Source organism: Cervus canadensis, chromosome 26 (assembly GCF_019320065.1).
Source record: "Cervus canadensis isolate Bull #8, Minnesota chromosome 26, ASM1932006v1, whole genome shotgun sequence".
Lineage (NCBI taxonomy): Eukaryota > Metazoa > Chordata > Mammalia > Artiodactyla > Cervidae > Cervus > Cervus canadensis.
The window spans coordinates 51,030,981-51,044,003 of NC_057411.1; the positions used below are offsets into that span (position 1 = coordinate 51,030,981).

At 48.2% G+C, this 13,023-nt stretch overlaps 1 protein-coding gene across 4 annotated transcripts in view; it reads right to left on the reverse strand.

The window, feature by feature from the left end:
• Window positions 1-12,828, reverse strand: part of HTT (huntingtin) — a 122,800-nt gene extending 109,972 nt beyond the window's left edge. For 3 of the 4 annotated variants that reach the window (XM_043448496.1, XM_043448497.1, XM_043448495.1), the window contains exon 1: window positions 12,465-12,828. In XM_043448496.1, coding sequence (XP_043304431.1) covers window positions 12,465-12,676 — 212 coding nt within the window. In that variant the 5' untranslated portion in view covers window positions 12,677-12,828. Of the gene's footprint in view, window positions 1-11,584; window positions 11,659-12,464 lie in introns of those variants that run through there. The other variant, XM_043448499.1, reaches the window with a different exon arrangement.
• Between the last annotated feature and the right edge of the window lie 195 nt (window positions 12,829-13,023).

Below are 13,023 nucleotides of genomic sequence, written 5' to 3' on the forward strand. Positions count from 1 at the left end.
AGTCAATCCTAAAGGAAGTCAACTCTGAATATTCATTGGAAGGACTGATGCTAAAGCTGCCTTTTCATACTGTTCATGGGTTCTCAAGGCAAGAACACTGAAGTGGTTTGCGATTCCCTTCTCCAGTGGACTACGTTTTATCAGAACTCTCCACCATGACCCATCTGTCTCGGGTGGCCCTACACGGCATGACTCATAGTTTCATTGAGTTAGACAAGGATGTGGTCCATGTGATCACATTGGTTAGTTTTCTGTGATTGTGGTTTTCATTCTGTCTGCCCTCTGATGGAGAAGGATAAGAGGCTTATGGAAGCCTCCTGATGGGAGAGACTCAGGAAAGATTGGGAAAGATTGAGGGCAGGAGGAGAAGGGGATGACGGAGGATAAGACGTTTGGATGGCATCACCAACTCAACAGACATGGGTTTGAGTAAACTGGGATTTGGTGATGGACAGGGAAGCCTGGCGTGCTGCAGCCCATGGGGTCGCAAAGAGTGGGACACAACTGAGCAACTGAACTGAACTGATGCTGAAGCTCCAATACTTTGGCCACATGATGTGAAGAGCTGACTTAAGAAAAGACTGTGATGCTGAGAAAGACTGAAGGCAGGAGGAGAAGAGGGTAACAGAGGATGAGATGGTTGGATGGCGTCATTGACTCAATGGACATGAGTTTGAGCAAACAAACTCTGGGAGATGGTGAAGGCCAGGGAGGACTGGGGTGCTGCAGTCCATGGGGTTGCAATGAGTCAGACGTGACCGAGGGAGTAAACAACAGCAACCATGTGTGTGTGTGTGTGTGTGTGTGTGTGTGTGTGTGTGTGTGTGTGTGTGTGTGTGTGTGTGTGTGTGTGTGTGTGTGTGTGTGTGTGTGTGTGTGTGTGTGTGTGTGTATCACAGCTCAGTGTGAAAAAGAAAGTGCTGTGAGAGTTTAAATGCTCTCTGCTTTCAGCCACCACATTAAAGTCTCAATCACCTAGTTGAAGACCTTAAGTCATTAAGAAAATTAAAGAACACTGACCTCTCCCAACAAGTTAGGAAGCAAACTAACTCTCTTCTGTATGGCTCCCTTCCAAAGTGAAAACCCACCAAAGGCCTTAAATGAGATACATTCACACAAAAGGGTCTCCCAGCTCTATAGGCAGTGGCCCCACTGTGGGCAGCCTCTTACCCTGGGGTTTGAAATAACTCCTGGGGGGATGGCAATCAGAAAAAGCTGACAAACACTAAAGTCAGTGCACCTCACTACTTATGATGGTCATGGCAGAAAAGCGATCAACACAAATATGAGCTTTGAAAAGAACTGTGTCTCTCTCCTCATACGTGGACTCAGCCACAAAAATACAGGCAACAAAAAATGGTACAGCTCTCTGACCTGCTGCCTGACTGCCTTAAGACCCACATGTGCTGTGCCCGAGGCCCCTAGGTGGCACTAGTGGTAAAGAATCTGCCTGTTAATGCAGGAGAAGCAAGAGGTGTGGTTTGATCCCTGGGGAGAGAAGATGCCCTGGAGGAGGAAATGGCAACCACTCCAGTACTCTCGCCTAGGTAACTCCATGGACAGAGGAGCCTGGTGGGCTACAGTCCATGGGGTCACAAAGAGCCAGACACAACTGAGCAGGCACGCACGCGCCTATTTTGGGTGAGGAGCATAAAAACAAACTACCTGAACATGACCTAAATAATTATCTGACAAAATCTCCTCTTTCATCACATTGAAGAATACCACATTTTAAAGTGGGTAAAGTCTGAGGATCAGACTTTATCCTCAGACACCCCGACATAGAGATGTTAGCCAAAAATATCAGAAAACTGGAAAAAAAAAAAATCCATCCAATACCATCCCCTGAAGGATGTCAGGGCAGCAACACAGCTGCAAAAGTAATGAACACTCCCCCACAGTGCAAACACCAGGCAGCTAACCCGGCCCAGGGCAGCCTGGCCTCAGCCAATTCTCCCAGGTCAGCGCTGGAACCTGCGGGGCACTCTGGCCCCTGGAGATACCTCCCTGGTGCCCACCCATCTTATTCTGTGCAGTGAACAACCTGGCGAAACTACAACGATTTCATTCCCCCGTGAGATTTAATTAGGTTGTTGAACTAATATGCCAAACTGACTGCTTCTACATAAGGTGTAAGTATGGAAATTAAAGTGAAATGGAACCGCCCTGATCTCGGCAGGAACTGGATGAACGAGGTGAGAGCTGGAAAAACAGGGTAAGAACTGTCCTGACTTTTCAATCATATAAACTCCACCTTCAAAATCAAAACAAACCACTGCCACCCCCTCTAACTACGTAATGAGGCAACCTGTACATAAACAGACATCCGTAAGGTGGTGGCTGTCGTTCAGTCACTACATTACATCTGACTCTTTACGACCCCGTGGACTGCAGCACGCCAGACTTCTCTGTCCTTTATGACCTCCTGGAGTTTGCTCAAACTCATGTCCACTGAGTCGGTGATGCCATCCAACCATCTCATCCTCTGTCGTCCCCTTCTCCTCCTGCCCTCAATCCCTCCCAGCATCAGGGTCTTTTCCAATGAGTCAGTTCTTCACATCAGGTGACCAAACTATTGGAGCTTCAGCTTCAGCATCAATCCTTCCAATGAATATTCAGGACTGATTTCCTTTAGGATTGACTGTTTGATCTCCTTGCAGTCCAAGGGACTCTCAAGAGTCTTCTCCAACACCACAGTTCAAACGCATCAATTCTTCCGCCCTCAGCCTTATGGTCCAGCTCTCACATCTGTACAACTACTAGAAAAACCATAGCTTTGACTAGACGGACCTTTGTCGGCAAAGTAATGTCTCTGCTTTTTAACACACTGTCCAGGTTTTTCATAGCTTTTCTTTCAAGGAGCAAGCATCTTTTAATTTTGTGGCTGCAGCCACCATCTGCAGTGATTTTAGAGTCCAAGAAAATAAAGTCTGTCAGTGTTTCCATTGTTTCCCCATCTATTTGCCAAGAAGTGATGGGACCAGATGCCATGATCTGTTTTCTGAATCTTGAGTTTTACACGTACTTTTTCACTCTCCTCTTTCACCTTCATCACAAGGCTCTTTAGTTCCTCTTCCCCTTCTGCCATTACGGTGCTGAGTGAAAGTCACTTAGTTGTGTCCGACTCTTTATGACCCCATGGACTGTATAGTCCATGGAATTCTCCAGGCCAGAATACTGCAGTTGGTAGCCTTTCCCTTCTCCAGGGGATCTTCCCAACCCAGGGATGGAACCCAGGTTTCCCACATTGCAGGCAGATTCTTAACCAGCTGAGTCACCAGGGAAGCCCTTAGGGTGGTTCTCAATCTGCATATCTGAGGTTGTCGGTGTTTCTTCTGGCAATCTTGATTCCAGTTTGTGATTCATCCAACCTGGCATTTCTGCATATGTTAAATAAACAGAATAACAATATACAGCCTTGACGTACTCCCTTCCCAATTTTGAACCAGCCCATTGTGCCATGTCCAGGTCTAACTCTTGCTTCTTGACCTGCACATAGGTTTCTTAGGAGGCAGGTAAGGTAGTCTGGTATTCCTATCTCTTTAAGGATTTTCCATAGTTTGTTGTGATCCACACAATCAAAGGCTTTAGTGTAGCCAACGAAACAGATTTTTTTTTTTTAATTCCCTTGCTTTCTCTATGATCCAATGAATGTTGGCAAATTGATCTCCGGTTCCTCTGCCTTTTCTAAATCCATCTTGTACACCTGAAGTTCTCAGTTTATGTACTGCTGAAGCCCAGCTTGAAGGATTTTGAGCATTACCTTGCTAGCACGTGAAATGAGTGCAACTGTACAGTAGGTTGAACATTCTTTGGCATCGCTCTTCTTTGGGATTGGAATGAAAACTGACCTTTTCCAATCCCGTGGCCACTGCTGAATTTTCCAAATTTGATGGCATATTGAGTGCAACACTTTAACAGCATCATCTTTTAGGATTTGAAATAGCTCAGCTGGAATTCCATCACCTCTGATAGCTTTGTTTGTAGTAATGCGTCCTAAGGCTCACTTGACTTCACACTCCAGGATCTCTAACTTTGAGTGACCACACCATTGTGGTCGTCATCTGTTAAGGAGAGACCTAAGAAAATCAAGGTCTCTACATCACAGTAAGTGAAAGTGTTAAGTCACTCAGTCGTGTCCGACTCTGCGACCCCACGGACTGCAGCTGCCAAGGTCCTCTGTCCATGGGATTCTCCAGACAAGAATACTGGAGTGGGTTGCCATTCCCTTCTCCAGGGGATCTTCCCGACTCAGGGATCAGACTTGGGTCTCCCACATTGCAGGCAGATTCTTACCATCTGAGCTAGCAGGGAAACCCTAGTAGAGCACAGTACAATCAAGCTAATTATCAAAGAAATAATTCTGAAAACAGGAACTCAAGGCCTCTCATCTGAATTCGCATTTTTAGAATTATGTTACTTTAAGACGAAGCATGAAAAACTTGATTCCAGGTTGAGGGTGTGCAAGAGAAGACCTGGACCACCTCAGGTACTGAAGACAACCACTCACCTCACACTTGTCTTTCTGTTCGTGCTCACCGGTCCTTCCACACACACATCCCGAGTCAGCGCCTACACGCCCCACACAGGAGGCAGAACTGAGGTCCAGAGTGCGGCAGTAAAGGGCCAGGTCTGCCGATTCCTCATCAGCGGCTCTTTAACTTTAGCCAAGGACTAGACTAATGTGAGAGTGCTCCTAGAAGATGAGAACTCCTTGGAAAGATCCTCTTTTCTCAAAGCAGGAATAGAACACCTAAGTCATTTTGAAATTATGTTTCAGATATAATTTTAAAATAAAAGTACTGTTTGAGGGGATTCTCTGGCTTCCCAGTGGTTAGGATTCAGCGCTTTCACAAATGGCAACGGCCTGGGTTCAGTCCCTGGTCGGGGAAATAAGATTCCTTAAGCTGTGCGGTGTGGCCAAAAAACAAAGTCCTGTTTGGTTAGGGAAAGCAAGGCCTGATAGTTCCCCACTACACAGTCTATACCACAGAAACAAGCTATTAATGCCTTTCTTACCAGTGATTTAACTGAATATTATAGAAGAAAGTGCAATTCAAAGTCCAATCTGTTACGCTAAGTGAACAAAATCTGACACAAGCCCCATGTGAATGATTCCGTTGATGAGAAAGATCCAGAACAGGCAGCTCCACAGAGACAGGCAGATCAGGGGTTGCCAGGGGCTGGGGGGAGGCGAGGGGATGGGGGCTCACTGCTGCAGAGAGGGGCTTTCTTTTTGAGTGACGCAACGTCCCAGAAATCAGAGAGGAGTGACGGTTGCAGAACCGTATGATCGTACTGAAAACCACTAAACGGTACACTTTAAAATGGTGGCTTTTATGATATGTAAATTATAATCTTAATTTCTCTTAAAAATCTGGCTGCAGTCCCAGCAGCCCTCCCTCCTGAGGGGACCACCAGCACTGCCGCCCCGCCGGGCACCAGCCACCCCAGCTCCGGCTTTGAGTCTGTAACAGCCCCTCAGCTGATCTGATTACTTCCAGTCAGCTTCCATTACTTCAATAGCCTCTTTCACTCCTACTCCCTTGTCCGCCAGGGTGGCCTTTATTGTTAAAGTTTTTAATGAGGTAATTGCAGATTCATGTGCTATATCATAAGAAATAAACGAAATTCAGGGTACAGTTTCCCCAGTTTCCCCCAAGGGGAACATTTTACAAAACAACCACAGCCAGAACAGAACTCCGGAATAGTGCCAGTGGCCTTCAGATTTCCGGTTTTACTCGTCTGTGTGAATCCACGTGGCCCTACACAGTTTCTCAGATGTGTTCGTTTTTGTGTCTCTGCCACCAAGTCACGAGAGGGCACACTCACACTCACCACGGGGATCCCTGAGCTGCCCTTCAGAGCCACACCCACGCCCTCGCCGCCCGCCCTGCCCCCGACCACCGCTCCTACAGCTGTGTCCTGCAAAGACGTTACAGAAGTAGAATCAGACAGTATGGAGGGCTTCCCTTGTGGCTCAGCTGGTAAAGAATCCGCCTGCAATGGGGGAGACCTGGGTTCGATCCCTGAGTTGGGAAGACCCCCTAGAGAAGGGAAAGGCTTCCCACTCCAGTATTCCAGTCTGGAGAATTCCATGGACTATATAGTCCATGGGGTCACAAAGAGTCGGACACGACTGAGCAACTTTCACGCTCACTTCTCAAACAGTGAGAAGTGTTTGAGGATTGAGAAGTGTCTCAATCCTCACCTTTGGGGATTGGCTGTTTTCACTAGCACAATCTCCTTAAGATTCACCTTAGCTGTTACCTGTGTTATCAGGAGCTTGTTCCTTTTTCTACTGCTCAGAAGTCTAACCAAAAGCACCAATTCTTCTGCGGTCAGCTTTTGTAGTCCAACTCTCACATCCATATATGACCACTGGAAAAACCATAGCTTTGACTAGATGCACCTCTATTGACAAAGTATTGTCTCTGCTTTTTAATACGCTGTCTAGGTTGGTCATAACTTTCCTTCCAAGGAGTATATGTCTTTTAATTTCATGGCTGCAATCACCATCTGCAGTGATTTTGGAACCCAAAAAAATAAAGTCAGCCACTGTTTCCACTGTTTCCCTATCTACTTGCCATGAAGTGATGGGAGTCGGTGCTGGACAGGGAAGCCTGGCGTGCTGCAGTTCACGGGGTCGCCAAGAGTCAGACATGACTGAGCGACTGAACTGAACTGAGTCTAACCAATAACCTGTTGAAAGACATCTAAGTGGATTCTGGTTTGGAGCTACTATGAGTTAAGCTGCTACAAACACTTGTGCACAGATTTGTGTAAACACACGTTTTCACTTCTCTGGGACAAACTCCCAGGAGTGCTACGGCCGGATCATACAGTAATCGAAAGTTCAGTTCTATAAGAAACTGCTGTAAACTGTTTTCCAGAGTAGCTCTCCCCTTTCTAAGTCCCACCAGTGACGACAAAGTGACCCAGTTTCTTTCGCACCAGCATCTGGCAGTGGCTGAGCATCATAAATTACATCACTCGTTTGACAACACAAGTGTGTATCTGGGCAGGGGAATATCCTGAGTCCTCAGACTGGGGCACGGAGCCCGGGCTGCCCCTCCCCTCCCCTCCCCTCCTCTCCCCGCCTCCTCACGCTCCTCCCTCAGACACCCGCGCAGCCCGCTCCCTCCCTGCGCTTCACACCCTAAGCCACACCCCACAGCCCCACTCCCCCACATTGTCTCGTGTTTCTCCATGGGATTTATCACCAGCCCTTGGTCACCGCTGTAACCCAAGGGCCCACAACAGGGCCTGGCACGCAACAGGCGCCCGGCTGAAAGGAGTCTTTCCGGGTCGCCGCGTCCAGTCCCCACGTAAGGCCCCGGCCCCAGCAGCCGGGGCTCTTAATGCCACCACAGCTCCTTGGGCAGTGCTACAACCTACTTACAGCCACACAGACGCCCCACGGCCGAGGACAGAGAAACCACGCCACCTCAGCTCCAGCTGCACCGTGAGCACCGTTAAGTCTTCCCTCCCAAATGCAGATGGCATTACTGTATTATTATATTTTATATTATACTATAACATCAGAGAGATGGGACCTGATCATCGACAGCGGAGCTTCTCAAGCCTTATGTGCACATAAACTGCTCACAAACCTTGTTAAAATGCAGACTCTTGACTCAGTAGGTCTAAGGTCGGGCAGAGATTCTGTACTTCTTATACCCTCCCAAGTGATACTGAATTGCTGGCCCTGAAACCACACGCTGAGCAGCAAGGATCCGTGGCAAGTCTTGTCTGTGGTTTACTGAGTGGCGGGCTCCCTTGCAGGGACCACAGGCAATAGGGTGGGGCCTCTGAATGTGGACAGCACTGGGAAGACCTCTGCCTTTACACCTCTGTGAGTCCTCTTTTAAAAAGAAATTCTACAGTACTGCATAGACAACCAGTAAGAATTACATGTACTGCTATGAAACAACATCTTTGATATATTGCTAAGTGAAAAAATATAGTGAGCAAAAAAAAAAAGAAAAGACTTGTACATGCACTAAAACGTCAGAGAAAGGAAACTTAATTGTTATTTTCAGAGAATAAGGCTAGGACAGCCAGGGAGGAAGTCTTGCTTGTCATCTTCTGTGCTAGCTGAAGATGCTGTTACAATATATGTGTGTAATTTTTATAATTTTTTAAACTAGTTAAGAAAAAGCAACCGAAGAAGAAACACTTCCCCAAAGTGGTCTCAGCATATCTAATCCGGGGTGGGGGGCAAACCAGAGCCTGCCTGTCCTGGACAGTCTAAGTGTTCTTACATTTTTTAATGGTTGACCAAAAAAAAAACCAACCAAAACAAAACATCAAAGAATAATATTTTATGACATGGGAAAGTTAGACACAAAATTCAAAGTTCCACGTCATTAACAAAATCTTGTTGGAACAGAGGCACACTTGTTCATCTCCCTGGAGCTTCTGGCTGCTCTGATCCACAGTGGCAGAGCTGAACGGCAGCTAAAGATGTGCTCGCAAAGCCTGGAACACTGACTGTCTGACCACATGCATAAAGGGTGGGCCAGTGTTCAAGAATCAGAAGACTTCATGTTGATGAGACAGCAATACTCTCCGAGTTGATCCACAGATTCCAAACAATCCCCATCAGAGAATCCCGGCTGGCTTCCTCATGGAAACAGACAATCTGCTCTTACAGTTTAAATGGAAACGCAAGGGACCCAGAGTAGCCAAAACTATCTTGAAAAGAATAAAGTTGGAGGACTCACATGTCACTTGAAATTGTGATATAAAATTAACAGAAATCAAGACTGTATGGGGGGGTGGGGAAGACCCTCCCTGGTGGTCCAGTGGTTAAAAATCTGCCTTGTAACGCAAAGGACACCAGTTCAATCCCTGGCTTGGGAAGATCCCACATGCCTCAGAGCAACTAAGCCCATGCACCACAACTCCTAAAGCCCGCACACCGCAAGGAAGAGTAGTCCCCACTCCCTGCAACCAGAGAAAAGCCTGGATGCAGCAACAAAGACCCACCACAGCCAAAGATAAACACATCTTAAAAATATTTTTTTAAAAAGCCTGTCTGGGGGGAACTTCCCTGGGGGTTCAGTGGTTGGACTCCATTCTTTCACCGTCGGGGGCCTGGGTTCTGTCCCTGGTCAGGGAACTGGGACCCCACAAGCCATGCAGTGCAGGGAAAAAAAGTGAGGAGACAACCCAAGAGAGGGAGTATCATTTCACAAATCGTGTATCTGACAAGGGTCTGTTACCAAGAATATTATGAAGAACTGTCACAATTCAACAATAAAAAGACAATAATTCAACTTAAAAAATGGGAAAGAATGAGGACAGGGACTTACAAGTTAAGTACAAAAAAAAAAGCTGGGTACCAATCATTGTGGAACTTCCTCACATTGACCTCTTTTTGTCTTATAATAAACTCTTACCTGTTTAAGTTACTGCAGAAGAGTTTTCTGCTATTTGCAGTTGAATGTAACCCTAAACGATAACACCAACTATGGCTAAACCATGCTCAGCAGAGAAGAACAAGTCCTGTTGGTTTTACCTTCAAAATTCAGCCATTTCCCACCTTGCCACTGCCAACAGCCTGACAGAATTCACCACCATCATCTCTCACCTGATCACGTCACCAACTTCCTAACTGGCTTCCTGCTGCTGCCCAGACTCTCCACCAACTCAGTTCTCAGCCAGTATTCATTTTAAAACGGAACTCAAATCCTCCCCTCCTCTGACCAAACCCTCCAATGACTTCCCACCTCACTTAGAGTAAATGCCACAGTCTTTACTCCATCTGGAAGGGATTACTGATCTGGCGAGGCACTCTCTCTACCTCTTGGACCTCAGCTCCCACTGACAGTCTCCTCTCCCGAATTCAAAAGGCCATACCGACCACCTCGCCAGTCCTCTTCAGGAAGTCTGGACCTGCTCCCTGGGCCTGGTCTTTACTCAAAAGCCACCAGCTCAGTGGTCCTTCCCTGGACATCCTATCTAAAAACCGTCATTACCTTATTAAGCCTGACATTTCCTAGACCCCTTCCCTGTTTTGCTGTCATTCCTCCTCCATTTATCGCTATCTAACATACTATGTGTTTTACTTATGTACCCTGTTTACAGTCTATGTCCCTCACTAAAATGTGAGTTTCATGAGGGCAGAGCTTTATCTGTTCAAGGCTGTAGCACTGCACCTATTTAGGAACTGGCTGGCACTCATTAGATGTTCAGCAAATAGTTAAAGTCAGGGAAAAACTAGGAGGGAATATGAAGGAGAGTGAAAAAGTGCCAAAGGCCAATGCCAACTGCCTCATAATTGCAGTGAGGACCCTGCCAAGCTCTGGTACTCCCCTGCACGCCAGCCTTCTATTGACTGTAGCCGGTACCGTGCAGAACCCCTGCATCCACACACTGAGCCCCGAGTAGGCACTCAGATCCTTCCTTGGAGCCTAGGCTCAGCTGGTGCCACTGCAGTCCCACAGAGAGCAAGAACCATAAAGACAGAACAGCTCCTTTCTCATTGCTTTTGGCCGATCTTATCGTGGGGAAGGGATTTTTCAGCTGAAGCACATGAACAGAAATGCTAAGATCCAAATTTGTAGGCAGGGAGTTTGTTACTCAAAATTAATGAATATTTGCTTTCTCAAGAGCCAAGTACATAAAAATATATTTATGCATTTTATAACTATAATTAAGCCAAATGTAGTTGATTTCAGAGCATACTAAGAACCTTTCAAAGCTGCTATTCTGAAATATTTCTGTTTTTAAAAAATTTAAAGTCTATCCATATATATACACAAGTTATACCAGGTAGGATACACAAGGAAGAAGTGTAACAGTGCTTGCCTCTGGGAACAGAGTGAGGTACTCAGGAGAAAGGAACAGAAGAGAGACATTTTAATTACCTGTCTGCAATTTAGGAATTTGTATCATGTTAATGTATTGTTTATGCAAAGATGACAGACTAAATACTTTGCCAAGCTGGCTTAAGAAAGAAACCTCTTCACATCCATATTTTGAAGATGATACCATATTCAGGTTCTGTCAAATCAGCATAAGAAACAGAAAGTATAATTTTAGAGTGGCCAAGTGCCGGAACAGCAGACAGGGATGGCAGTAAGACCTTCCTTCCCACCCAGAGCCCTGCCTAGTGCTTCCTGTTCGTATACAAGAGCCACCAGATGCCGAGATGCATGAATTTCTGACTTCTACCTCCAAGGAGAAGCACTATGCTAAGTCTGGAATGGGTCACAGTTATTTGCTGCAAAGAAAAGTCAAGTCGTTAAAAAAAGATTTTCTTTTTTCTCAAAGTATCCAAACAGGTTTTTCACCTTTTAACAGAAAAAGTGCTTTACTGCTACATTTTAACAGATAAGCCAAAATGACTCCCCAAATACTCATTTCCTGATTAAACCTCAGGACACAGCAAGGAATGGTATCAGAAACAAAGATGAAAACATTACTAAAAATGAATCCACTTTAACATTAAGGGGAACTTCTTAAAGGGGCTGCTTCCCAAAAACTGTCCTCATTAAATGCCTTCTTGTACAAATCCAGATGAGAAATAAAATGCCCGCACGTGAAAGGCCTGAACTGTAGCAGGGCACACCCTCACCTCTGCGGAAGACCCAAGACTTCAGGGAAAAGTACTCGGGTTCTGTAAGAAGGTGACATCAAATGGTCTCTCTTCTATTTCGAAAATTTCCCTAGCACAAGCAGCCGAACAGTACCAGGATGTCTGCGACAGGAGACTGTCCGCAGACACCCATCCAGGTTCTGGACAGTATGACTGCGATGCACGTAAAATGTACATTACTCGCCCGGGCGATTAACCTCTCCCTCAGCAAGCCGTGATTGACTTCCAATAGCAGACAAGCAATAAACTTCAGTCCACTCTTTCCAGTATTGAAGTCCGTTGTATGTGTTGTACTGTGTTGTATTAACACAGTCTCCTGTGTTAATAACAACCATCTAGGTTAAGTTAACACTTACGGGGCGACCACCGCTCATTTAAGGGGCCTGCAGGCCGATTTGAACTGAGACAAGCCGGTCTCTTCCCGACACTTCATTCTTCTGCTGCGACCCGCGAACTAAACGAAAAGCCCTGAGGCTGCTGGAAGACAGGCCCGACTGACTCCCAGGCTGTTTAAAGGGGGCCCCGCCAGAGGCTCCCCATTGGACCGCGCGCGCTCCCCCGCCCTCCAGTCCGACGTCCCCGGGCATGAGGTCACTACTGTCCCCGCATCACTCGGGCTCCAAATTCCCGGCTCTTCGCGGAGTGCCCAGCTCCCGCGCAGCCCTGCTCCCCTCAGAGCAGGAGAGGGGGCGCTGGACGCGGCCTCGGCTCGGCCGAGTCCTGCTCACAACGCAAACCTGATTCCTCCCCAAACTGGGCAGCTGGGAGGGCAGATGGCCGGGGCCGCCTCCGTGCCTCCGCGGGAGGCTGGCGAAGGCAGAGGAGGGCTGGGGCCGAGCTGCGGCGGGTCAGCACTCACGGTCGGTGCAGCGGCTCCTCGGCCGCGGCCGGGCCAAGCGGCGGCGGCGGCGGCGGCGGCGGCGGCGGGGGTGGCTGAGACGGCGGCTGCGCCTGCGGCGGCGGCTGAGGGGGCTGAGGCGGCTGAGGCGGCGGCGCAGGCTGCTGCTGCTGCTGCTGCTGGAAGGATCTGAGGGACTCGAAGGCCTTCATCAGCTTTTCCAGGGTCGCCATGGCGGCCTGCCGCCCCGCGGGGACAGAGCCCGGAGCCCTCGGGCTGGCTCACGGCTCCGCTCAGCAGCGTAGCAATGAATGAGACTCAGGGCCGAGAGCAGGAACGGAACCCAGGCGCTCGGCCATCTTGGGTCTGTCCCGGCAGCCCCCTCGGCCTGACGCCCCGCGACGCTCCGCCGTCGGGCAGGGCGGGGCCAGGCCGGCGGGATTGACGGTCGGAGGCGGCGACCTCCGCCAATGGCCAGACGCGGCGCCCGCCCGGCTCTCCTCGCCCGCCGTCTCGCCTTCTGGAGCCGCCGAGTCCACGGACATCAGCGCGCTCCTCCCAGGAGAGAACTAGGGGCGCG